We start from the raw sequence: 27,897 nt of genomic DNA, 5'->3' as shown, positions 1-27,897 counted from the left end.
TAAGTCTTACTTTCTTCGGTGTTATAAAATAAGAATTTTCTTAAATCTTTAGCTTTAATCTAGGGGGTTGTCTACACTTACCAAAGGATCGATGCTGCGGTGATCGATGCATTGGCAGTCTATTTAGCGGGTAGTGAAGATCCGCTAAATTGACTGCCAATAACTCTCCCGTCGACTCCTGCACTCCACCGGATCGAGAAGACTAAGGCTCTCCCGTCAACGTCGCATAGTGTGGACCCCGCAGTAAGTAGATATAAGCTACGTCGATTTGAGTTACACTAGTCACGTAACTCAAATTGCATAGCTTAGGTCGACTTTTCCCTTTAGTGTAGACAAGGCCTAAGAGTCAATGTATTACTACATCCACAATACCTATCCTAGAAATAAATAAAAAGCATTTATTGTATACAGTACACCCTTGCTATAACAAGAGACCTACTGTGGGGGGAAGGGGAGGCAGTATCTCCTCCAGCCTGTCGCAGTGGTGAGGCTCAAGGTGGGATCCAGGGACTGGGTTCATTGTATCTGAAGGTTTGTTATTATGAAGGGCATTATAGCGAAGGTGTACAGTAGTAGTAGTAAATTAATTGGAAAATTATTTCAAGCTATTGTACTATTATTGGCACTACGGATTTTAAATTAAGAGCTAAACCAGGAATATACTAGGCTTATATACATTGAAAACTTTACTCCTAGTTTTAAATGGGTTAAATTTGAAGTGTAGATTAATAATAAATAGCTATACTGCAAATCATTACTCCCAACTTACCTGGAGCTAGTCCAGCAGTAGCAGGACTTCCCATGGAGGGGTGAGAAAACAAGGCTTGAGAGAAGGCAGACATACTTGACTGAGACACATTATTCAGCCTGGAAGTTGATCCTCCTTTCGGAATAAACTCACTTGCAGTAGGATTTGGTGTCTGTTTAAAAATCAAATGCAGTAAGTTAATGTTTATTTCAAGTGTGAAGATATAGACAATGCCTATTAAGCTCAAAAAACTTTCTAGGCAAGTATATCAGAGGGTATCAGACATTTTAAAGATTTGCATACAGCTTGTCTGAATAGATATAAAAATAAAATAATAATTGGAGATATACCAATCTCCTAGAACTGGAAGGGACCTTGAAAGGTCATTGAGTTGAGTCTAGCCCCCTGCCTTCACTAGCAGGACCAAGTACTGATTTTTGCTCCAGATCCCTAAGTTGCCCCCTCAAGGATTTGGGTTTAGCAGGCCAATGCTAAAACCACTGAGCTATCCCTCCCCCTTTAAAATCTGTTTGTGCAGTGTAATCTTCTACCTTACATCTTAAGTAGCATTATAGTGCTTGCCTTATGAACATCTGAGTTATAAATTTCTATAACACCTTTTCAAAAGATTTGTCAAAAATCTCTTCTATTTTAGTATTATGGACCTTTCGAGAACTGAGACTTTGTGACACCGCTGCACAGACTGGCACTACTCTGAAGTGTTTTAGGGAACTAGACTGCTGAAAGTACCTCAGAACTGAGAAGCAGTTTCAAATTTAAGTTGTAAAAACCACTTCTACTAAAGAAAGGTCATTTCTGTCTCTGTTTCAAACAGGTTAGTATGTTCCTTTTTTTGGGAAGTACAGCTTCCTTCTGTTTTAGGCCATTTCTACACTACCACTTATGTTGGCAAAACGTATATTGCTCAGAGGTGTGAAAAAACACACTGCTGAGTGGCATAAGTTTTGCTGACATAAGTGGTAGTGTGCACAGCACAATATCAGGGGGAGAGCTTTTCCCACCAACATAGCTACCGCCTCTCATTGGGGGTGGTTTAATTATGTTGACAGGAAAGCTCTCTCCCATCGGTACAGAGCAGCTAAACAAGAGATCTTACAGCAGCAGTTGTAAGGTCTCCAGTGTGGACATAGCCTAAGTTATTTAATCCATTTACATAGCACCTTTAACAAATTGCTAGTTGCTACACCATAGACCAGTGGCTCTCAAACTTTTTTTTTACTGGTGGCCCCTTTCACATAGCAAACCTGAGTGTGACTCCCTTTATAAATTAAAAACACTTTTTAAATATATTTAGCACCATTATAAATGCTGGAGGCAAAGCGAGGTTTGGGGTGGAGGCTGACAGCTTGCAACCCCCCATGTAATAACCTCATGACCCCCTGAGGGGTCCTGACCCCCAGTTTGAGAACCCCTGCCATAGACAATATGATTAGACAGGTAACAGATGAACACCTTAAAATAAGTAAGGCATGTGAACACTTAGTCTGTAAAACAATTAAAATTACAGGTTTTGAACTTGCATTTTAAAAAAAGTATATATTTCTTCTCCTATGAAAAACAAACTGGTTCTAGGTGGGCATAAAGTACACTACAGCATATCCATCTAAAATAAACTTAAGTGGACAGAAAACATGTGAAGTTAAGAGTAGGAAATAAAAATAAAAATGAACAAAATTCTACAAGTGGATGTGTATAACCTGAAGATCATTAAGTGTTAGTTGGCAAATTTAAGTATACATTCTCAGATTCAAAGGGAACTGCTGCAATTGCCTGAATAAAAGAGGTAAAAAGAGTGAAAATCAGAAAGAATAAGTTAGCAGCAGAACTCTGAATGGACAGCAGGCTGTTGCCAAGATAATGGTTGACAAAAAACAAAACCAAAAAACCCACACCCTCACAGCAATTAAACCAGGTATAGACTATACTTTTTTAGGTAGTTGAAATAAATTACGAGTTTTAAAATTTAGATTAGTTAAGTTACTAAATTATACACTTTTCCACAAAAGTGAAAAAAAAACAAGTCAAAGAAATTAAGTTCTTCATTTCACACACATTAGAGGAAAGACATGACAACAAAGATTGACTGAAGAAAATTATTTGAAAACACTGTTTTAAATTCTTTTGGTATTAAAAATAAATTAAAAGAAATGCGCCTCCAATTAGACACTTCAGCCAAACACTATGGAATATAATATTTGAAACTTCGAGAAAGGAAGGTTAAATCTGGACATTGCAACAAGGTAGATGATAATCAAAAATTTAAAATTACAAAAAATAGTTCAACAGCCAGCAATGGATTTGGAATGGAGCTCCACTGCATTCCTACATTTCAGCCCTACAACAAAGATAGATATTTTTTTTATAAGAATTTGGTTGTTTTAGGTAGGAGTCAATTTGTGCATGTGTGTGAATATTAAATTTGAAACACAGTCAATAGAGAACTGTCCTATTTTAGTCACAACCAAAAGCGCAGACAGGAGAATTAAAATACCTGGACTCATAAGGGTATAAAGGTGTTCATCTATGATGCTAAAGGAATTGCAAAGTCTGGGTAAGGAAAAAAAATCAAAATCTAAACCAAGACAGGAAAATAAAATGAAAGTTAATTATAACTGGCAATTTTAAATGCACTTAAACACAACGGGAAAGTTCTAGACAGACACCTGTACATTTTAGGTAGAGGAATAACTGTAGAATGAAATATGCTCTTGAACAGCCTGAAGTAAGATCAGGCAAACAGTCATGCGGTCAGTTAGATGAGGAGACTGGAGAAAGTGAAGAGAGGATGCACTGAGGGGAAACAGAGTTTTCAAATACAATACTACTACCGTAAATTTATCAAGCAACATCATTCAAAGTGTCTAAAAATAGGTGAAAAGCATGTAGAATCAAATTAAATTGCATCTCAAAGAATCATAGTCCATAGAAAAATAGTTTCTTACAGTTACAAGTAGAGCAGGGGTCGGCAACTTCTGGCACGCGGCTCGCCAGGGTAAGGACCCTGGCGGGCCGGGCCAGTTTGTTTACCTGCTGCATCGGCAGGTTCAGCCGATCACGGCTCCCACTGGCCGCAGTTTGCCATCCCAGGCCAATGGGAACCGCGATCGGCTGAACCTGCCGATGCAGCAGGTAAACAAACTAGCCCAGCCCGCCAGGGTCCTTACCCTGGCGAGCCGTGTGCCAGAGGTTGCTGACCCCTGAAGTAGACCATGAACTTCATGTCTACAATATTGTGATGAAAATTGTACCATGTCAAAACATTTTATGAAATTAAAACGCCTAAACTTCAGTGAACGAATGAATGAACAAGCAAACAAAATGCAGGCAAAACCAAAAATGAATCCAAGAAACTCTGATCAGCAAAAATTCCATCCTGCCTCCTAAAAAGTGGGCAACTTCCAAAAACCCACAACTGATTAATATTTAACTCTCTCAACTCAAGTGGAAGTCCATTCCACTGTCTATATTCAGGAATTTATAGTGGTATGATTTTATATTCCACAAATGTAGGTACCCAAGTTCTGGTCTGTAGAACAGCAACCAGTAGGTTCAAACATTTTAAAATGAAATTCTACTCCAAATGTTCCCACTTGTCACTCTATACTTTGGTTTATCCAAATTAGGTGGCTACACCTGGATGCTATACTCCACATATGATCTGAAAGGAATTGGCGAGTGAAATTGCAAGCCCGTTAGCGATAATTTTTAATGAATCTCTGAACTCGGGGGTTGTACCATTTGACTGGAGATTAGCTAATATAGTTCCTATTTTCAAGAAGGGGAAAAAAAGTGACCCGGGTAACTACAGGCCTGTTAGTTTAACATCTGTAGTATGCAAAGTCATGGAAAAAATATTAAAGGAGAGAGTAGTTACGGACCTTGAGGTCAATGGCAATTGGGACAAATTACAACATGGTTTTACAAAAGGTAGATCGTGCCAAACCAACGTGATCTCTTTCTTTGAGGAAATAAGAAATTTTTTAGACAAGGGAAATGCGGTGGATCTAATATATCTTGATTTCAGTAAGGCGTTTGACACAGTACCGCATGAAGAATTACTGGTTAAATTGGAAAAGATGGAGATTGAAATGAAAATCCAGAGGTGGATAAGGAACTGGTTAAAGGGGAGACTGCAGAGGGTCGTATTGAAGGGGGAACTGTCGGGTTGGAGGGAGGTTACCAGTGGAGTTCCTCAAGGTTCGGTTTTGGGACCGATCTTATTCAATCTATTTATCACTGACCTTGGAACCAAAAGTAGGAGTGGGCTGATAAAGTTTGCGGATGACACGAAGTTAGGAGGTATTGCCAATTCGGAGAAGGATCGGGATATCCTCCAGGGAGATCTGGATGACCTTGTAAACTGGAGTATTAGTAATAGGATGAAATTCAATAGTGAGAAGTGTAAGGTTATGCATTTAGGGATGACTAACAGGAATTTTAGTTATAAGCTGGGGACGCACCAGTTGGAAGTAACGGAAGAGGAGAAGGACCTCGGTGTCCTGGTTGATCGCAGGATGACTATGAGTCGGCAATGTGATGTGGCCGTTAAAAAAGCTAATGCGGTCTTGGGATGCATTAGGCGAGGTATTTCTAGTAGAGATAAGGAGGTGCTAGTCCCATTATACAAGGCGTTGGTGAGACCTCATTTGGAGTACTGTGTGCAGTTTTGGTCTCCCATGTTTAAGAAGGATGAATTCAAACTGGAATGGGTACAAAGAAGGGCCACTAGAATGATCCGAGGAATGGAAAGCCTGTCGTATGAAAGGAGACTTGAGGAGCTCGGTTTGTTTTCCTTAACCAAAAGAAGGTTGAGAGGAGATATGATTGCTCTCTTTAAATATATCAGAGGGATAAATACCAGGGAGGGAGAGGAATTATTTCATCTCAGTACTAATGTGGACAAGAGAACAAATGGATATAAATTGGCAGTCGGGAAGTTTAGGCTTGAAATTAGACAAAGGTTTCTAACCATCAGGGGAGTGAAATTCTGGAACAGCCTACCGAGGGAAACAGTGGGGGCGAAGGACCTCTCTGGCGTTAAGACTAAGCTTGATAAGTTTATGGAGGGAATGGTTTGATAGGATAACGCGATTTAGTCAATAGGTCAATAACGTGCCGCCACTGGTAATTAGTACCGACGGTCAATGTTGGGATATTGAAAGTCTTTTTCCCAAGTGTCTGGCTGGAGAGTCTTGCCCGCATGCTCGGGGTTCAGCTGATCGCCATATTGGGGTCAGGAAGGAATTTTCCTCCAGGGTAGATTGGCAGTGGCCCTGGAGGTTTTTCGCCTTCCTCCGCAGCATGGGGCGGGGGTCGCTTGCTGGAGGATTATCTGCTACTTGAAGTCTTTAAATCAGGATTTGGGGACTTCAACAGCTGAGTCAAGGGAGAGAATTATTTCAGGAGTGGGTGGGTCAGCTTCTGTGGCCTGCATTTTGTGGGAGGTCAGACTAGATGATCATAATGGTCCCTTCTGCTCTTAAGTTCTATGATTAAACAGTACTTTATAATGAAACTGCAAAAAATACCCTTGATTTAACATTTCATCTCTTGACGAACAGCAATATCCTATTGGCCTTTTTGGTCTCTCTCTCTCTCTCTCACACACACGCCTCTTCTATGCTGGTCAAGGAAGAGATTTGAGGATTTAAACATGCTTCCAATTTCTAACCCACTTGGCTCCATACCCATTGATCAGAAAAACAAGTAGGTTATAAACCATTATAATCAGAATTTCAACATAAAACATTCTACGCAGTCACAAACAAGCAATATTTTCTAATAATTTAATATAGCATGATCAGAAAATCGTACATTTAGTTCCCAAAGCAAGCTTAACTGCCATGTTACACGAAAGTTTACGAAAGCTTTTAAGAACAGATGAATTTCTTGAATGTGTAAGATCACAGCTATAGTGCCACATTATATTAGTGTGATTTTTCTGCATCTGAGTTCCTTGTTACATGTGCATTTTTAATTTGTAATCACTTGAAATCAATTAAATGAAATTTCATTTTCTGGCTTTCTAGATATATGATCATGTTTAAAACAGGCAGCCACAGTATGTATACTGTGCACATTCAAAATAGTCAAGGAAGTGACATATCACTGTTACTTGTCTATAATTGCTATTCATTTAAGTGTTCTTTTCCAAACTTCACAAAATGCATTCAAACCCAACTATCAGGTATATGCCAATTTTGAATGCAAGATTAAGAAATCAGTTATTAATGCTCTAAATAAGTACCCAAGAAGGTTCTTATACCTGAAAAAAACATCCTTGTCAAACTCTGGCAACACAAAACACCAAATGAAATTTTAAGAAACTTTTGACTAAATTTGAATCAATGATAAGCCCAAGTCAAGAGTTTTCAGCCCAAAAGGGGATGGGATTGCTTTAAATACTCAGAAGGACAACTAGTGCATCATTAGTTTAACCCACTATACTGAAATAAGAATGGTTCCACTCTAAAGGGACACTTGACTACATGTGGAAATTGCACTGGTTTAATTTAAGGTGTGATTTTTAGAACTACTTAAACTGCTGAAAGGCTGAGAACATTTATTTTGGTTTAAGACAGGCTTGTTGCACCTTAGTTTAAGTCTCTTCTTAATTGAAAGTGAGGGGAGAGTTTATGTCTGTCTTAGACACAAAGAAAATTTACTTCATTCCAATCTGTTACACTTAGGATGCTCCACTGAAAACACTGCCCTTTTTTGTGGTGATGTGCAAAAATACAAAGAACCCAGTTTGACCCTCTGAATCCTGGTAGAAGGTGCAGGATTGGCAATTCAACATATTTGACATGAAGATCTCGGACACACAATACAGAAACTCTCAGTCATTTTTACAGTTTTCTGAGTGGAACTTAAACTTCTGTCAGAAAGCTTGGTAGAATAACATCCTTTAGATCGTGAGTAACCAACATGTACTTGGCATTAACATGTTCAGAAAGAAAAAGAAAGTAGTATTTCCTAACCACATTTCTGAGATACTTTTTTGAAAAATTTTAAAAGGTTCTGAATTTCCTATAAGAGCTGTGTAAGCAGAGTCACACAGAGCTCATGTTCAGCTGCTTATCCACCATCACCACCACCACATTAAGAAACCTGATGGTAGAAGGGGGAGCACTTTACTGCTAGCTTCTCTCTTGAAAGTTTAAAGTTTTTAAATTTAGAAATAGTAGTGCAAGGAATTTTACCAGCATCTAAAAACTTAGGTTTTTTTGATAATCATTAAAAAACAAATAAAACAAAACCCATAATCAGAAAAGAGGACAATGTTGTAAAGAGGAAGATCATTAAAGATACTATCTTGCATCCACAAGATTACGGCAGTGGTTTGCAAAGCATATTATTTTAGTATCTCTTTGCCTCAGATTAAACAAACTCAAGAATTGGGACTAAAACTGCCAGTCAATAATCTGAGTAAGAGTAACCTAGAAGCAAGAAAAAGCAGTGTGACAATGGCAATTTCCTACAGATCCTTGGAAGACCTTATTGAATTAAGATCAAGTATATTTGGGGTCCATTGTTTTAAATGAAGGGTTTATGTAGGATTGTGTTCTACTCCCAGGGGGAGGGCTACCACAGCTCCTCCAGGAACTAAAAACAGTGGGTGCTGATTAACGTAAACCAGTCAGGTTATAGCCCCACCTTAGAGATGCATCACTTCCTGGGGCAGCTCACATATATTAGGTCAAACTGGATTCTCCACAAACCAACAGACATAGCCAGGACCTTTGGATAAAATAGCTTGATTTTCAACTAACCCAGGGCCTTCTGATACAGCAAACAGATAGGACCTGCTGTCTAAGAAGGAGTCACAATCCTTGCAAAAAAGGGTTGGAAGGACTGACACCTACCAGACCCTTGTCCTTGAGTTGGGGGTAAGCTTTTTAGCATGTGTGTAGCTTCTTTTCTTGTTTTTAGTATAATTTTCTCTTTCATGCTTTCACCTTAAGAATAAATGTGCTTGCTTCAGAGATTCCAAGGCCAGAAGGAAACACTGTGATCATCTAGTCTGTCCTCCTGTATAGTACAGGCCATAGGACTACCCCAGAATAATTCCTAGCGTGTATCTTTTAGAAAAGCATCCAATCTTAATTTAAAAATTACCACTCATGGAGAAGCCACCATGACACTTGATTAACTGTTCCAGCAGTTAAATACTCTCTCCGTTAAAAATGTATGCCCGCTTCTAGTCTGATTTTTTCTCACTTCAATTTCCAGTCATTGGATTCTGTTGTATCTTTCTCTGCTAGACTGAAGAGCCTATTATTAAATATTTGTTTTCCATGTAGCTACAGACTATAAATCAAGTCATCCCTTAACCTTCTCTTAGTTAAACTAAAGAGATTGAGCTCTTTCAGTCTATCACTATAAGGCAAGTTTTCTAATCCTTTACTCATTATCGTGACTCTTCTCTGAACTCCCTCCAATTTCTCAACATCCTTCTTCAATTGTGAGCACCTGAACTGGACACAGTACTAAACCAGCAGTTGCACCAGTGCTGAAAAGTAGTAAAATGACATCTCTTCTCCTACTCAAGATTCCACTCTTTATATCAGGGATAGGCAACCTATGGCCCGGGTGCCGAAGGCGGCACACAAGCTGATTTTCAGTGGCACTCACGCTGCCTGGGTCCTGGCCACTCGTCTGGGGGGCTCTGCATTTTAATTTAATTTTAAATGAAGCTTCTTAAACATTTTAAAAACCTTATTTACTTTACATACAACAATAGTTTAGTTATATATTATAGACTTATAAAAAGAGACCTTCTACAAACGTTAAAATGTATTACTGGCACCCAAAACTTTAAATTAGAGTGAATAAATGAAGACTCGGCACACCACTTCTGAAAGGTTGCTGACCCCTGCTTTATATCATAGGATCACATTAGCTCTTTTGGCCACAAAGTCACTCTGGGAACTCATTTTCAGCTGCTTATCCACCTCCACCACCAAATTTTTTTCAGAGTCATTTTCCAGGATATAGTCTCCCACTCCATAAGCAGAGCCTATATTCTTTGTTCCCAGATGTATACTTTTACATTTAGCTGTATTAAAACACATATTTGCTTATGCCCAGTTTACCAAGCAATCCAGATCACTCTGAAACAGTGACCTCTCTTCTCATTATTTACCACTCCCACAATTTTTGTGTAATCAGCAAATGTTATCAGTGATGATTTTGTGTTTTCTTCCAGTCATTGATAAAAGTATTAAATAGCGTATGGCCAAGAACCAATCCCTGAAAAGATCCTCTGGTCAGGAGGGAAACAGAAGTGAGTCTCTGCACAAGCAAGGTGATGGCTGAGGAGCCAGGAGCCTACAGTGGATGTCCTTAATGGACCAGGGAGGAAGGAGAAGCAGGGGTAGAGGGCATACAGATGCAGTTGCCCTGAACCGTGACAGGAAGGTAGAAGAAAAAAAATTCACAAAGCCATTTACTGAATATATTTGGAGAACGTAACAAACTCAGACTTTAAGGCCTGAAGGGACCATCATGATCATCTACAGTGGATGTTGCTGCTCAAACAGTATGGATAAAGTAACGGAATAGTGTGACTTTAAAAAAAACCCTGAAGTTCTGAAATTTCAATCAAGCACCCAAAGTAAGCCAACACCACCATTTATTTACAATCAATAGAATAAGGGCCACATTTTCAGCTGGTGTAAGTCAGCATAGCCCCACTGACTTTAATAACTAATTGTTTAATCATACCACTAGCCATATGCTCCACACCATTTCTGAAGAACTTTCAATTAGCAAATTTTCTACAGATTGCATGATGTGAAAACAGTGCTATTGACTATGCTACAAACAGTAAAAGGACAGCATCCAAAAATAAAGCTGCTGATCAATAAGTAGGTCAGCTACTAACAACCATCATTCTCTTCCCTCCTCCTCTCACCTTAGATGTGCCACAGTTTCAGTTCCCCTCCTCCAAAGTATATTTAAGATATTGCCAACCTTATTTTAAATCTGTTGAAGAAAATAATCTAGCAACTATCTGAATGCACCAATCAGTTCTGCATTAAGTGTTCTTGCCAATACTGTTCCAGAATAAGCTGATTTCGCCAAAAACAATTACCTCCTGATTGTTTACATCTGGCCTGAATCATAAAAGCAACAGAAGATACAACATCAGTGAGCTTGATAATTAGGTTCTGCAAGACTCAGGGATTGTCTACATGAACATTTAGTTTGTGGCAAGCTGGGATGTGAATCTACCCCATGCTAGTTTGCTGCAGACTAACTGTCCATGTGGACCTTGCTGACATGCATTAACAGTTAATTAATGAGCTTGGATCTAGTCCTCTTCAAAATGGAACTCGATCAAAGCATATTGATGAACTGTAAATGCACATCAGCAGGGTCCATGCGGCCAGCTAGTCTGGTGTAGAGTCACACCCTGGTTTGACCTACCCTGGCTTGCTATAAATTAAATATTTGTGCAGACAGGCCCTTACAGTAGTTAACACTGATCTGACTTCAGACAAGTCTATTCTACCATAGGTGCTGACTCCCTGGGTGCTCCCAGGCTGGCCTCACCTTACTCACCTCATCTCCGCCTCCTCCACTGAGCATACCATGTCCCTGCTTCTCCCCCTAGCTCCCAGCGCTTGCCGCTGTGAAACATTGCTGGGAGAGAGGGGGGAGGAGCGAGAATGCGGCGCGCTCAGGGGAAGAGGCAGGGCCAGGGCGGGGATTTGGGGAAGGAGTCCAACAGGGGCAGAGTTGGGGGTGGGGACTTTGGGGAAGGGGTTGGGATAGGGGCAGGGCAGGCAGGGGCGGGACAGGGGTGGAGGCGGGACAAGCACCCACCAGCAGCAACAGAAGTTGATGCCTATGTACTACTCTACAATCTACTTCAGAAAGGTCTCACAACCACCCAAGAAGTACCACATATATTTGTGCTTTACTGTTCTCAGTATGAAATGTAGGTGTCCAAGGTATGTCAGAATACATAAAAAAAAGGTCCTAGCCCAGAACAGTTTAAAATCTAAATTTAGTTATAAGGCAATTAGGGAAGATGAAAGAGCACAGGAATAGGACAAGGAGAGAAGAGGTTAACTGCAACACAATCACGTCATTTTCTTTTATGTTGTGTCACAGAAGAGACGTTTGAGAAGAAATTTTAATGAGAAATGGGTAGTAGATTGGCAGACCAAAAACAGGAAAAGCATTCTAGGAGAAGACTGAATCATAAAAAAAGGCACGGAGTGAGACAAAACAGCAGGGCATTAAGGCCATCACTGATAGAGCAGCAGGGTTGCAATATTTATACATGAATGTTAGGGAATTGTATAGATTAAAGGATTACTGCAATTACAACTACCAATCCTGGTATATATCTGCCTTCTTGTAAAGCACTTTCAGATCTACTACTAAAAGCACTACATAGGAGCCAGGTGTTGTTATTCTTAATCAGTAATGAACTACCAGAGCACTCATAAAAAGATTACTGAATTCATCCTCAATGTACTTGTGATGTAGCGAAGTACCCTGTTTTATAGACGCTGGCTGAGGCATAGAGAAATTAAGTGACTTGTCCAAGGTCATATTGGAAATGGGTGGTATAGCAGAAAATTAAATCCAGAGCTCCTGAGTTCCAGGCCAATATCTTATCCTCAAGACCATTCTTCTCATATTGTCCACCCCCCTGCTAGTGCAGAATAGTTCCCAACAGTGTATTTTCTAATGCTTTATTCAGACTAGTTGTAAAACAGTTCAGGCAATAAATGAGGTTTTTATGTGTGCCAGATTTTCTATGACAAAGGCCAGTTTCAAAAGTCTGGGGACACAGAAACAGTGTGCAACAGAAACTTAACTAAATGTCAAATGTACACGTATGTAGTCATTAATGAACAACATTGTAGATTTTCCCCCTATCAGACTGATAAATATAGCATGGTGGGATGTGAACATGACTTCTTTCTTCACCAGGAAGTCAGTTACAGCCTAGTGCACCAGGCCAGAACGGAGACGACAACATTTAATTTAAATCAAATCCACTGTAGCAGGTAGTAAAAAACTACATTGTTCAAAAGGAATACTTTGACAAATTTGTCTCCTGTATGCACAGTAAAAGCAGCAGCTGTAGAAATATTGTTTGTGCCTCTAAATGGCTGTGGCTGGTGTACTGCATGGCTACATTAGCTCCATGCACAAATCCTATCATATCAAAGCAGAAATAGATTCCATTTATTTCTGAAGTATGCAGTCGAATGTACTTACCATGTTAAAAACCTTAAAAAAAAAAAAAGGTAATAATTGGAGATATACCAATCTCCTAGAGCTGGAAGGGACCTTGAAAGGTCATCGAGTCCAGCCCCCTGCCTTCACTAGCAGGACCAATTTTTGCCCCAGATCCCTAAGTGGCCCCCCCTCAAGGATTGAACTCACAACTCTGGGTTTAGCACACCAATGCTCAAACCACTGAGCTATCCCTCTTTTTGTTCTTTTTAATTATTATTATTACTACCCACCATCTCCAAATTCACGCTGATCTGTTCTGACATCCCAAACTGAACAATCCTTTAAGGTCACTGTTTGGAAAGAACTCCATTACACTGTATCCATGCTATTCGGGGCAGTTATCTCCCTTTATGGCACACTTTTCAAAATGGTTTTTAGACTCCAAGTAATCTTTAAAAACAGACAGGTGTGCCCAGTAATGAACCTCACTTACCCAAGTCCCTATGCAACTGTTTGCTATTCTATTTGAGTTTTTTGATAACTATGACATCTGAGAATTATGCATTCTGGAATGTCAGAGCAGCCAGTCTGAGACTGGAGGTTGCGAGAGATGTTAAAAACAAACCTCTCTCCCTGCCACCCATTTGTGCAGAATGCCTGCTTATGTTGTTTAATAGAAACAATCAACACATCTCTCCTAAATTAATGAACTCTGCCCATTTCTGCTGCAGCTCACCCTTACAATGAATTACAGTATTGCTCCTCCAAAAAAAGTTACAGATATTTTGAGCTGTACATTTAAACTGAATCTTTTCTTACCATTTTACACAGTATTTCATATTACTGTATGTGTGTTGTGTGATCATGTAATAATACACCCTACTTTCTGCATACACACAAGGGACAGAACTGAAGTAGCCATGGATGTTTTGAAACTGAGGGTAGAATTTAGTTCTGCAAAAGGAATTTAGTAACCTTTTGAAGCATAAAATTGAATAGAATCCAACTCACTCTGCCCACAATGGTGTTGACTGTGCAATGCTTACTGGTGTAAGAAGTAGCATAAGCTTACTGCCACTAACATAAAATTGATTTGACCCTTGTGTTCTCATGACCATATTAGATCATTTCTCTCCTCTTTCAGCTGCTTTTCTGACCATAGCAACATATTAAAGGTAGCACTTATGTTGCACCTTTTAAATAAATTTAATCCTGTTTACACAATCTGAATCATGTATTTCAAAGGCTGTACATTCAAATGAGTATGTGAACTTTAAGAATACCAGAATGAAAAGTTATAAACCTATTTGAATGTTGAGCTGGAATCCTGGTTCGATATTAGTTATTGATCTTCAACAGCTAAGAAAAACCAGCAAATAAAACCCTATGTCCATCTGAACGTACAAGTCATCTTAACAGTATTTTTTGTTTATATATTATATTTTCATAAATTATATTAGCAATGACGACTTGAGGCTGAGTTCTTTCTGGGAGTTAACAGGCTAAGGTAAGAACTTTAGCTTCAGCATAGGCTTTCAACATCTTCAGTAGCCATTAAATGCCCTCCCTAGTCACTACTGTTTAATCATCATCATCCTACACTATTTTCAGACCAGAAAAGCTATTTCTAAACTACATATCTTCAAAATATTGCTAAGGCACCAACTTTATTTGTGGATTATGGACATGCTAAATTAGGACACAGTCAACTTGAAATCTCAGTTTCAACGTGTTAATTTAAAAGTAATTTCAGGTACCACACAATTACTACTGCCTATTTGTAGTTTAACAGTTAGTTTCTATTTTTTAAGAATAATTTTCTCTTTCCCTCTTGCATGAAAACAGAAAGAAGTTTAATATCGGTACTTTCAGAGTTACCTCCACAAAAACTCACTAGAGCTTCAACATACATGAGGAACAATCTTGTTATAGAATTCAACCAAAGCTGAAATTCAGCTTCTCATGCTCCACCTAGGAGGCCCTACACAATTTTGCTCTCATCTACAGTCTCTGCTCATCTTTTCATTTTCCTCTTTCCTTCCCTATGCTTTTCACCATATAATTGCTTTTGTCTCATCTTCCTGCTCTGATTCAAGTATTCTGCCCTCTACATCTGGAATAGTCTTCCCTTCCTCATCCACAAAGAGTCTCTCTCGCTCTCTCAATCCCATGTCTCCAAGAAAGAATGCACATTGTAGAATACACAGCATCATGTCCTATGTGCCACATTAATAATGAACTGTTGCATTGGCCCTATGTGTAGTAAGGAACTTGGATATATGGGATACTGTTCCTCTGCCCTCCCAAGCCCCTTGCTGCAGTCCCATCCCATTGCCAATTTAAACTCAAAGACTTGGGGACACTAGTAGGATCAAAGGGCCTCATTTCTTTACAATTCAGGAGTGGAAAACTTAGAAGAAGAGAAGGGTGGCAGGAAAGAGGCCTGAATATTTAGGGTTCTAGTCCACTGCCTCCCCCATAGGATTTCTAGTGTTCTTACTCTAGAGCTGAGCAAATGGACCAGATGAAAGTCCCAAATTAAATTACAATGGAAAAGGAGCAGAAGTGGCAACTGCAGGAGCAGGAGGGAGAAAGAGTGGGGAAACGCCTTCCTTGCCTTTCCCTGTTGAGTCTGGAGATGGGAATTCTGCCATTCCCCCTCTTCCTCTCACCTAGCAGGTGACCCCTAGTGAATTATGTGAGATTTGCGCCCCTACCAGTCACAAAACAGAGTGATATATTGAACAAAAGCCCGAGAGCTTCAGAGTTCTAATTCCAGCTCTACCACTGATCCACTGCATGCTTTAAGCAAGTCATTTAACCTTTATCTTTCTAATTCAAATAGAAAAATAATACCTCAACACCGCTGTGAGGTAGAAGACTGTTCTCAGAGCAAACATTAATTGCAAGTGTTACGCAAGTTCTAAGCAATAAGAATTACAACTATGGTTACCACCTCTGAAATACAAAAAGAGGGCCCCGCTCCCCAACAACCCACAACCCCAAGGCAACTCAGTAACACTCGCCCCTTCAACAGCAACTTATAGTATCTAGCGAGAAAACACACAGATAAGATTGATATCATTTTCTTACTTAAACTGTGGAAGTGGGAACACTGCAGCATCTTTAGCTGGACACAAACTTTTAACACTAGATATTCTAGTGTATTGTAATGATAATGCAAATCTTTAGTCCCACATTAAAAAAAAGTCAGATTAAATTATTTTTCTGGCAACTGGCAAATCCATAAAAAACCAGCCAGGCTGGTTGAATACCGACCAGGTGGTAACTCTAGTTGCAACAGAATAGTTAAGGTTAATATGACCATTCCATTCAAAGTACCTTTTTTCAGTTATAATATTATCAAGTTTATACAAGTCTTTAGTTCAAATGCCCATTGGAATGAATTATTTCCAGAAAAGAATAACCATGACTTTCAACACTGCGCAATCTCTCCTCTCTTAAAAATGTAGTTGATGGTAATTCGGGTGGTGCAAGACTATTAATACAATGTTGAATTTGACAATTTAAATGCACAAGACAGGCAGGAAATTAAGAAGATTCAAATAGCAAAGTTAAATTGTTAAGTTTTCTGATTTTTGTGCATTTAACTTTTCTACTTTAACATTGTAGGCTTTTTTGCATTGAATATTAGATGTTTGCAATGGATATATCTAAACTTTTTCCATCAGAAATGTACCTCACTCAGGAATGTAAAGTATGGTGTCTTATTTTTAATAGATTAGAAAGAATGCAAGTCTGTTATCTCCTCCACAAATTAGAACATTAAACAAAAAAAACAAAAACAAAACCTCTGAATGGGAGTGGGGACAGACAATAAAATGCCAGAGAGCACTTGTCCTGGAGACTACTACACTTATTTTATTGTTTAAGTTTCTGGCCCAATTTCATTCCCTGCTTTGTGTAACTGCTTTTAACATTTTTTTAAAATGTAAAATAGAGCATCCGAGATACTGAAAAGTGACTAGTAAAAAGTAATTTTACCTGAAAATTGTTTTCTGTGACTCTGTTCCACCAAACCATATTGATGGGTACTCCTGTTTTACACCTGTCAGCCAGACAGCCAATAGCGTTCTTTGATTTTCGTGCCTTTGATCCCACCGGAACTATCCTCTCCTCCAGCATCCCCAGTCGATACTTCCTTGGCTACGAAAAAGAAGGAGAGAAACCAGGCCACTCCTAACATCCCTCAGTCTAGAACTAAGCTAAAATAGGTAGAACATCTCAGGATGATCTCTGGATTGGTGGAATAGGAAACAATTTGCAAGTAAAATTTCTCTGAGACTGTTTCCCTTCAATCCCGACTACGAGGCTCTAACTAACAATGCCTTGGAAAGGAAAACAAAACAACTAAGGCAGAGGTAGAGTATCTGTAAGCAAACCATTGCAACAGAAGTCAGACACTGAAGTCTGTGCATACAGTTTGGTGAATTTCATAAAAATGAAAAATTGTGTTTTGCAAAACCTCTTCCGTTGACACTTCCCTATTTTTATCCAACAATGAAGACACTTTTGTGACAGAACAAGTGCGGAGGTTTTACAGAGGAACGCATGGTACCTTCCAACCTATATTCCTCTCTAGCACATACCTTCAACCACATTGTGATACTGAACTCTGACACTTCCCTTGGGAAGGGTCAAAGGCTTCCATCAATCAACAGGAAATCAGCTTTAGGAAAAAACATTTAAAGGCAAAACAAATATTTAAGTTCAAGGCTGCCACAGCACTTTCTTGAAAAGCATGGGGCCTTAAAGGAAATTTCAAAACAGAAGATAGTTTTGAAGCCATTTACAACAGAACTCATAGAACTAAACAAAAGGTCTTCCATCTGTCCAAATTAATATTCAGAAGACTAATTCCAACTATCTTCCTAGATGAAGACAGACATGAAATACAATAATGGAAGAGTACGTGAAATGGACTCCAGTCACTCAAGAAAGCAAACCACGCTTTTAAAAAAAGCAAATATGCAAAAGGTGGTTGTGACTCAATAATAGAGACAACCCTAGTGCCCTGATTATGGAAAACCAGTAGATGGACTCTAAAGCATTTAATTGTTATAAAAAGAGCACTGGAAACTGAAGTCCTTTACTCAAAAAACAGGCAAAGCACAAGGGCACTGCAAACTTCCCCATGATGTTTACCAATGTATCCTAACCTAGAGAGCAAATACCAGCAGGGACAGTTCAGAGTTTAGACTTATTTAGAGCATGGCTTCTTTACTGCTGCTTTAATCAACTGGAGACAAAATTTCCACACTTATGAGTGTGGGTTTTAATGCGGCTGCTGGGCCGCTAGGATCTGGGTTGAGACCACCAATTACTTAAATCTTATGCTGGTCACCGAGCAGTTCTAAAACGGCTTTCAGAAGACTTCTAGTTTGGGTAATAGGCTGTTGCCTGAATGTGAAGAATGTTAGAAGCCTAGGATTTTGATAAGAACCTGCTGTAAACTTCCAAAATGATCAAAGGATGTTCTGCTATGGTAAAATCCTCATGACAATGAAAGGGAGGGAAAGAGCAGCTAATCTATTTTAGAGTATTTTGCCCACATAGAATGAAGGATGTAAGCTTTTCAATAGTCTCCTCTCTAAAGCAGGCTTGTAGCAAGAGTCATTCTGCATTGAAATACCCAAATAGTTCTGAATACTTGTTACACAAAGAAATATGAAATAGTTTAGAATCAGACCAGCATGTCTGTTATACATGGTCCCATGTAATGACTCCACAGATAGGAGATACTGCATGGATATGGATCAACTCTCCTGGGTTCCTGTTGTTACTTCCTTCTATATTTGTAATATAAACTCTTAAAACCCATGGAGAAAGTTTATCCTTATTCATAAAAAGTCTTCCTTTTGGGGTATCTACTGAACTAGGTATCAACTGGCAAATGTAGGAAAGTTTTACTGCGATCACGTATAGAGCAAGATAAAAAACTAAAAACTTACTCACCTTCATGAAGAAACCTACTTAACTAGTCTCTCCAGGAAACTGAATGGCTTGTAATTGGACATGCATGGTAAAGATTGTTCCTTGCTAGACAAAATGAGAACTTCATTGGAGGAGATTTCCCCCCGTTCATGCAAACCCACCAACGCTGTAAGGTGAGTCTAACCAGACTTTCACAAAAGGCTGCAAAAGGAGCCTCTGCTTATAGGGGGTTCACCTGACAACCTAGGAGTCACATTAGCCAGTCTAAACTCCTACAGAATTCAATTGGCTTTTTGCTTGAATAATAATAAATTCCAGGATTTGGCCTGCTCATATTCATGACTCTTGTTTCTGATAAAAATAGTTCAAGTTAAACAGTAGAAGATGAAGGATCCCAACTTTGACCTTTAAGTTATAAAGGTATAATGCTGCTTAAAGATCAAGTAATTTGAATCCTTGACATACAAAAGGAGAGTAAGTGGCTTCTGCAATGTCTCTAGATGGAAATATATAAATTGTGTGATGACAAGACAACACAGTCTTTCCAACATTTTGAGTATGAATTCATTATAGTAAGGCTAATGATCAGCTGCCCATTTGGAAGACTGGAAAGAGCAACATATCTGAATTTCCGGAAAGGTATACTCGATACATTTTATACGTGAGGTCTTTTGGGTGAGGCAAAAAATGTCTTTTCTCTGCATCAATGTTGAAAATTTTACTGTATTTTTCCATGATGGGTGTGTCTCAATGTCGTTGACCAAACTAGCACCTTGCCCTTCACTGCTATATCAAGTACTATGCCCCAACCATCCATTCTCCTCAGTGTTGAAGTTCACGTATGTTAACAAAAAGCTTATGGATCCTTCAGAACGAAAGGTGATCTATAAATATAAGTATTTTGAAAAAGGGAAACTAAAACAAGACAGAAACCGAGCCAAGCAGTTAAACCAGAGGGAGGTGGTTTCCTTTACAATTAGCTTCAGATTCCAGAGCAGTACAGTGAAACTGAATTCAGGCTTTATGAGGGGTCACAACCAAAAACAAAAACACACACAATAGCCAGTTATATGCTACAAGCAATATAGAATCCAGTCTGTACTGATAAGATACCCCTAATTCATAGCCTTCTTAACAAGAATCAGGAATTAAAAGACATCTGCATGTAATAACTTAGATCTGGCACTAGAGGCAAGATTTTCAAAAGCGCCTAAGTGACTTAACAGTCTATATCGGGGTTCTCAAACTGGGGGCTGGGACCCCTCAGGGGATCATGTTATTACATGAGGGGTCGCAAGCTGCCAGCCTCCACCCCGAACCCCACTCTGCATCCAGAATTTAATGATGTTAAATATATAAAAAGTGTTTTTATTTTATAAGGAGGGTTGCACTCCGAGGTTTGGTATGTGAAAGGGGTCACCAGCACAAAAGTTTGAGAACCACTGGCCTGTAGCCAATTTTCAAAAATGACTTGGCTTGTCTAAATGGTAAGTTCCTGCATGGCAGGCCAGGGTATGAATCTACAGCGCACCAGCCTGCTGTGCAATAATTCACCCCATGTAGGCATTTCAACAGCACAGTGGAAGTCCTGGAGTGTGGACTAGACCTTACACATTCACTGCAGTTTAGCAGTGTACACACAGTCAGCATGCAGCAAGATGATGTGTGGTAAATTCACACCCTGGCTTGCCACGCCATACAGACATGCCTGAGTCACTCAAAATTTTTTTTACCCAAGAACCCGGACTTCTGCAATGCAAGACAGACATGAAAGCCCTGTCAACATTTTAATAAAAAGAGTGGATTAAATTCTGAGTAACTTGCATCTAAATATCCCAAGTTTACCCTCAAACTATTCCATCAACGAAAGCGCATCCAGGTCAGGATGTACAACCGAGTCTACAGGAAACTAGAAGAAAGGAAAAGGGAATAAGGAATTTCTGCAGAGAGAGCTGGTAGGTAAGGTTAGTAAATCTACTGAATAGTCAGGACAGGAACACCAAGATAGCAAATAAAATTACAGAGAGCAAGAATATGGCAACCACAGGTAGAGGATTATGCCTTGGATCGAAGGCAAGGACAAAGCAGCCACTCATTAAGCTTCTAGGAAAACAAGGTTACTTGAGAATGTCTTCTATGGAAGTTATGACATCCTATGAAGAGATGATTTAACCTGCCCAATAAAGCTCATGAGCTGCTTGATGAAAGGGCAGTTCCCTTGGATGAATATAAAGATGACTGAAAGAAAAACTCCATAAGGAAAGAACTGCTCAGCAACAGATGTTTTGCATACTTTGACATCTGTATAATGTCTGTACGTTTTAGGAAGGCAACTGACATTTAAATACTGACTTAGTAAACAATCTTGAGAAGCAGAGAGTTCCTACTAAGAAATGTCTTCACACCAAAATACTCTGACAGATGAGCAATCTTGAATCACCATGTGCTCTGGAAATGTTTCCTGATGCCAGCCCATCTGTTACTTTCTCCCCATTCATCCAATATAGAGTTCCAGAGAACTCTAGCAAGTCTATTAACTTGTCCATTTTATTCTGCTAGATGGACTGCTTGCTGTAATTTGAAACCGGCAGGATACAACATGAAACTTGTCTAGATTTATCCCTGTGAGACAAAAAAAACCTCACAAAGACCCAACAAGATGCAAGGTTTCCCTGTTCTAGTAACTTTCATTCAATGATAGAATCTGCATTATCTTCAATGCCTGAGGTTTTCAGTGTTGTCTGCAGGATTTGAACACTGGGAATTAAGCCACCATATTCCATAGAAGCAGCAAAGAGTCCTGTGGCACCTTATAGTCTAACAGATGTATTGGAGCATGAGCTTTCGTGGGTGAATACCCACTTTGTCGGTATCATATTCCATAGGTAATTTTGGAAAATCTAAGCATAACACTTATTTGTGTGTGGAAAGATTTACTCATTTTCTAAAATGCATTTATTATACCATTGATGATAACACAGCATTTTAGAGATGTAATACACTACCTGTTCCCAGGATCCTACAATCTAATTCAGTCAGGGAAACATTGGACTATGGTGGGTAGAGAAGATGGAGTACACAACAGTTATCAGTCAGTAGAGAATACAGATTTTTGGACAGTATTGTATTTCAAGGAAAGTAGTTCAAATGTGTATTTTTGTTTTACATAGTTACTTTTGAAGCATTATTTTTATACAAACACCAGACTGGGAACAGATCATGCCTCAACAGAGACTGGGCAGAGATTAGTGGTGGAGAGCTACTCAAGAAGAATTTGAAGATACTGAGCCATGTTAGTCTACTGGGGCCTGGTCTACACTACGTGTTTAAACCGTATTTATCAGCGTTAAACCGATTTAACCCTGCACCCGTCCACACAACGAGGCCCTTTATATTGATATAAAGGGCTCTTTAAACCGATTTCAGTACTCCTCCCCGAGAGGAGTAGCGCTGAAATCGGTATTGCCACGTCAGATTAGGGTTAGTGTGGCCGCAAATCGACGGTATTGGCCTCCGGGCAGTATCCCACAGTGCACCATTGTGACCGCTCTGGAAAGCAATCTGAACTTGGATGCACTGGCCAGGTAGACAGGAAAAGCCCCGCGAACTTTTGAATTTCATTTCCTGTTTGGCCAGCGTGGAGAGCTCACCAGCACAGGTGACCATGCAGAGGTCATCAGCACAGTTAACAATGCAGTCTCCTGAGAATCGAAAAAGAGCTCCAGCATGGACCGCATGGGAGGTACTGGATCTGATCGCTGTATGGGGAGAGGATTCCGTGCTAACAGAACTCCGTTCCAAAAGACAAAATGAAAACACATTTGAAAAAATTTCCAAGGCCATGATGCAGAGAGGCCACAGCAGGGACTCAGTACAGTGCTGTGTGAAAGTTAAGGAGCTCAGACAAGCCTACCAGAAAACAAAAGAAGCAAACGGAAGGTCCGGGCAGGGCCGAAAACATGCCGCTTCTACGCTGAGCTGCATGCAATTCTAGGGGGGTCCGCCACCAGTACCCCACCCCTGTCCATGGATTCGGAGGTGGGGGTGGTAATCGCAGCCATGGCTGAGGATTCTGCGGACGGTGAAGATGAGGAGGAGGAAGAGGACGACGAGCTTGCAGAGAGCACACAGCACTCCATTCTCCCCAACAGCCAGGAGCTTTTTCTCACCCTGACGGAATTACCCTCCGAGCCCTCCCAAGCCACTATCCCACGCAATGAAGCCACGGAAGGGACCTTTGGTGAGTGTACCTTTGTAAATATAAAACATGGTTTAAAAGCAAGCGTTTAATGATTAATTTGCCCTGAGGACTTGGGATGCATTCGCGGCCAGTACAGTTATTGGAAAAGTCTGTTAACATGTCTGGGGATGGAGCGGAAATCCTCCAGGGACATCTCCATGAAGCTCTTCTGGAGGTACTCCAAAAGCCTTTGCAGAAGGTTTCTGGGCAGAGCAGCCTTATTCTGTCCTCCATGGTAGGACACTTGACCACGCCATGCATGTAGCAAGTAATCTGGTATCATTGCATGACAAAAAGCCTAGCTGCGTATGGTCCCAGTGGTTGCTGGCATTCAAGCAACATCCGTTCTTTATCTTGCTATGTTATCCTCAGGAGAGTGATATCGTTCATGGTTACCTGGTTGAAATTCAGGAATTTAATTAAGGGGACAGAGATGGCCATTCCTATTGGGCTGTTTGCCTGTTGCTTAAAAGACATCCTTCCTTGCAGGTAGCCAAGCAGGGGGAAAGGGGGTGGGGGGTGATTGGCGCTGAGCTTTTTCGCGTTTGGCTAGCAGGGATCTTCCATGATACCAGCCACGCGGTGGAGGGAGGGGTAAAGCGATCATCCCAGAGAATTGGATGGGGGGTGTGGTTTCTGCTGCTGCATGTTAACAGGAAAGAAGCAACACTGAACGGGCTTTGCTTGGTATTTGGGAAAGGAGGGCACTGTGTATATGAAGGCTGCAGAAGCCGAAAGACAATGGCTTACCATGGCCGCATGCAAGTTGAATTCTGCTGCCCGGACCTGCATCTGTGAGATCTCTAACACCAGAGCTGCAGGCACTCAATATTAAGATGCAAAATGCGACCTTGTAGTGAAATCACATGTGCTATGTAAGGTGAACAGTGTTGTTCACAGTGAAAGAGTATAACCATTGTTCTGTAAAATGCATCTTTTTAAATACTTGTCTCCCTTTTTTCCCCTCCCTCATGCAGCTGCAAATTTTTCAAGCCTCCCTACTCCATCCCAAAGGCTATCTCAGATAAGGCGGTGGAAAAAAAAGACACGAGACAAAATGTTCTCGGAAATCATGGAAGTGACCCGCAATGAAAGAGTTCATCTGAATGAGTGGAAGGACGTGGTATCAAATTACAGGAAAGATGCCAGTGAAGGTGAGAACAGGAGGGACGATCGAGATGAGAGGTGGCGGCAGGAAGATCAGAGGAGGCATGATGCAATGCTGGGGCTGCTGCGTGATCAAACTGACATGCTCCGGCGTCTGGTGGAGCTTCAGGAACAACAGCAGGATCACAGAGTGCCGCTGCAGCCCCTGTGTAACCACCCTCACCATGTTGCATATCCTCCTCACCCAGACGTGTAAGAACATGTGGGGGGAGGCTCTGTGCACCCGCCCACTCCACCCCTGTGGACAGCCCAACCAAAAGGCTGTCATTATTTTGAAATTTTTTTAGTGGTCTTTTCCTTCCCTCCTATCCTCCTCCCAAACCATGCCCGGGCTACCTTGTCAGTTCTCTCCCTCTTTTTATAATGAATTAATAAAGAATACATGATTTTTAAACAATAGTGACTTTATTTCCTTAAGCAAGCTGTAATTGAAGGGGGAGGGTGGGTTGCTTACAGGGAATGAGTCAATCGGGGGGGAGGGGCTCATCAAGGGGAAACAAACAGCAGTCACACCATACCCTGGTCCGTGATGAAACTCGTTTTCAAAGCCTCTCTGATGTGCACCACTTCCTGGTGTGCTCTTCTGATCGCCCTGGTGTCTGGCTGCACGTAATCAGCGGCCAGGTGATTTGCCTCAGCCTCCCACCCCACCATAAAGATCTCCCCCTTACTCTCACAGAGATTGTGGAGCACACAGCAAGCAGCAATAACAAAGGGGACATTGGTTTGGCTGAGGTCTGAGCGAGTCAGTAATGTGCGCCAGCGCGCCTTTAAACGGCCAAATGCATATTTTACCACCATTCTGCACTTGCTCAGCCTGTAGTTGAACAACTCCTGACTACTGCCAAGGCTGCCTGTGTATGGCTTCATGAGCCATGGCATCAAGGGGTAGGCTTGGTCCCCCAGGATAACTACAGGCATTTCAACATCCCCAACTGTTATTTTCTGGTCTGGGAAGTAATTCCCTTGCTGCAGCCATTTAAACAGAGTAGTGCTCCAGAAGACGCGAGCGTCATGAACCCTTCCCGGCCATCCCACGTGGATGTTGGTGAAAAGTCCCTTGTGATCCACCAGTGCTTGCAGCACCACTGAAAAGTATCCCTTGCGGTTTATGTACTGGGTGCCCTGGTGCTCCGGTGCCAAGTTAGGGATATGGGTTCCATCTATCGCCCCACCACAAATGGGAATCCCATTGCAGCAAAACCATCCACTATGACCTGCACATTTCCCAGAATCACTACCTTCCGTAGCAACAGCTTAATGATTGCTTTGGCTACTTGCATCACAGCAGTCCCCACAGTAGATTTGCCCACTCCAAATTGATTCCCGACTGACCGGTAGCTGTCTGGCGTTGCAAGCTTCCAGAGGGCTATTGCCACTCGCTTCTCAACTGTGAGGGCTGCTCTCATCTTGGTATTCTGGCATTTCAGGGCAGGGGAAAGCAAGTCACAAAGTTCCATGAAAGTGCCCTTACGCATGCGAAAGTTTTGCGGCCACCGGGAATCGTCCCAAACCTGCAAAACTATGCGGTCCCACCAGCCTGTGCTTGTTTCCCGGGCCCAAAATCGGTGTTCAATGGCTAGAACCTGCCCCATTACCAGCAGGATCTCCAAAGCGCAGGGGCCTGCAGTCTGAGAGAATTCTGTGTCCATGTCCTCATCACTCTCATCGCCGCGCTGCTGTAGCCCCCTCCTCCTCACCTGATTTTGCAGGTCCTCGTTCAGCATAGACTGCACGATAATGCGCGAGGTGTTTACAATGTCCATGATTGCTGTCTTGAGCTGAGCAGGGTCCATGCTTGCTGCGCTATGGCGTTTGCACAGTTCACCCAGGAAAAAAAGGCGCGAAACGGTTGTCTGCTGCTTTCACGGAGGGAGGGGTGAGGCTGTACCCAGAACCACCCGCGACAATGTTTTTTGCCCCATCAGGCACTGGGATCTCAACCCAGAATTCCAAGGGGCGGGGAAGACTGCGGGAACTATGGGATAGCTACCCACAGTGCAACGCTCTGGAAATCGACACTAGCCTCGGTACATGGACGCACACCACCGAATTAATGTGCTTAGTGTGGCCGCGTGCACTCGACTTTATACAATCTGTTTTAAAAAACGGTTTATGTAAAATCGGAATAATCCCATAGTGTAGACATACCTTGGACAGAACTAGCTTTTCCTACGTTGCCTCCTAAAAAGTGACCATTAAACACAAGGTGGCAACCCATAACCTGCTAGATTACACAAAAGCGCTCTGAACAACTCATTATCCCACAATCCATAAGCCACCTCTTTCCCCCTCTCTTCAGGGGAGCCATAACCACTATGTTATTTTCATTCAATAAACTATGATGTGTTATCTGGATTAGAAGAACACACTTCAAATGAACATTACCGGTAACTAATATGTTCCACATGGAGCTATAATTGAAGACTACTCAGTGGCAGAGTTGCTACAGAATGCACCATCCTCTTTGTCCTGCATGCCAACTATTAGGGGGATGTCTTCCCTAGCAGAGGCATGCAAAGGCAAAGGCTCAAACAGTTCCAGAGGTACCAGACCTGGTACCATAGAGGCGCCCCAGCCCTTGTGTTTTTTTGTTTTTAACTTCTCACTCTTTTCTTCTGTCATGGAGCCCTAGCCTTCTCTGTAACTGCTTCCTTCACTTGCTCTCAACTGACCTTATAGCTGCATTCCTGAGCTCTGGCTTAGTTTCACCTGATATAGCTCCGAGTTTCACAGAGATATTATGACCTTTGACCTGATTTCTCAGTTTCACAGAAATATTAGCTAAATCTTTCACACACTCAGTCATGAAGAGCTTGGTGGGTGAATTCCTATGGTCGACAGTGATTTCCGCTATGAATACCTACATAAGAATGGTGCTCAAAAGTACAAGCTACAACAGGCCACTGAAAAAGGTCAGAAAAGTGCAAGTGGTCTACATAGTTTCTTGTAAAGTGAGATGTTTGACCATGTTCCTGGTGAAAAATCATCAGATGTTTCTGCTACTTGCACTTCTGAATCGTCCTTAGCTAGTGAGGATGTTGATTTGGGTTTCTCAGGCTTGTCAAGTGCTGGAGTATCTGATTCTGGCACAGAGCTTGGTATTGAATTGTTGAGCCCTAGAGTTTGAGTCTGGGACAGAAAGTTACCTGTTGGTTGTTAGTGCAACAGTTATGGATGCGGATGCTGAAAATGGTTTGATTATTGAAAGCGTGGGAAAAATGTTTGACTCTGACAAGGCAGATCTGGCTACTTAGCCACAAGTGACAGATTCTGTTCACTATTTTTTGGTAGAAAACAATCTTGTTAATTTAAAACAAGAAAGGCAACTATTAAAATGGTGATTCTTTGCTAATACGCCTAATGTTATGTTAATTGCCAGTGAACTTCATTAACGTACAGTTAGATGCTTGTCTCCTTGTTCCATTTTACTTGTTTGCTTTTTCAGCTAAATTCTTCATCTTCCTTTGGGAACCATAAAACTATGCACCCAAACTTTTTTCACTACAGCAAGTGAGAATGCCAGCACAAACATTTAAAGGAATATATGGAGGCAAATCAC

General features: G+C 41.0%; 1 protein-coding gene across 15 annotated transcripts in view; it reads right to left on the bottom strand.

Moving 5' to 3' along the window:
- The window catches only part of PAN3 (poly(A) specific ribonuclease subunit PAN3), a 111,453-nt gene that overhangs the window by 42,414 nt on the left and 41,142 nt on the right, over window positions 1-27,897 (bottom strand). For 12 of the 15 annotated variants that reach the window (XR_005597334.1, XM_039533319.1, XM_039533332.1 and 9 more), the window contains 2 exons: window positions 16,979-17,140; window positions 770-920 (listed from right to left, as the gene is read on the bottom strand). Coding sequence is in view for 14 of the 15 variants with exons in the window: in XM_039533319.1 (XP_039389253.1) it covers window positions 770-920; window positions 16,979-17,140 (313 nt within the window). In the remaining variant the exon portion in view is untranslated. Of the gene's footprint in view, window positions 1-769; window positions 921-13,263; window positions 13,342-16,978; window positions 17,141-27,897 lie in introns of those variants that run through there. The other 3 variants (XM_039533357.1, XM_039533435.1, XM_039533444.1) reach the window with 2 other exon arrangements.

This window comes from Mauremys reevesii, linkage group 1, assembly GCF_016161935.1.
Source record: "Mauremys reevesii isolate NIE-2019 linkage group 1, ASM1616193v1, whole genome shotgun sequence".
Lineage (NCBI taxonomy): Eukaryota > Metazoa > Chordata > Testudines > Geoemydidae > Mauremys > Mauremys reevesii.
Note: the sequence above shows the minus strand (reverse complement) of the source record. Positions and strands in the feature narration are given on the sequence as shown.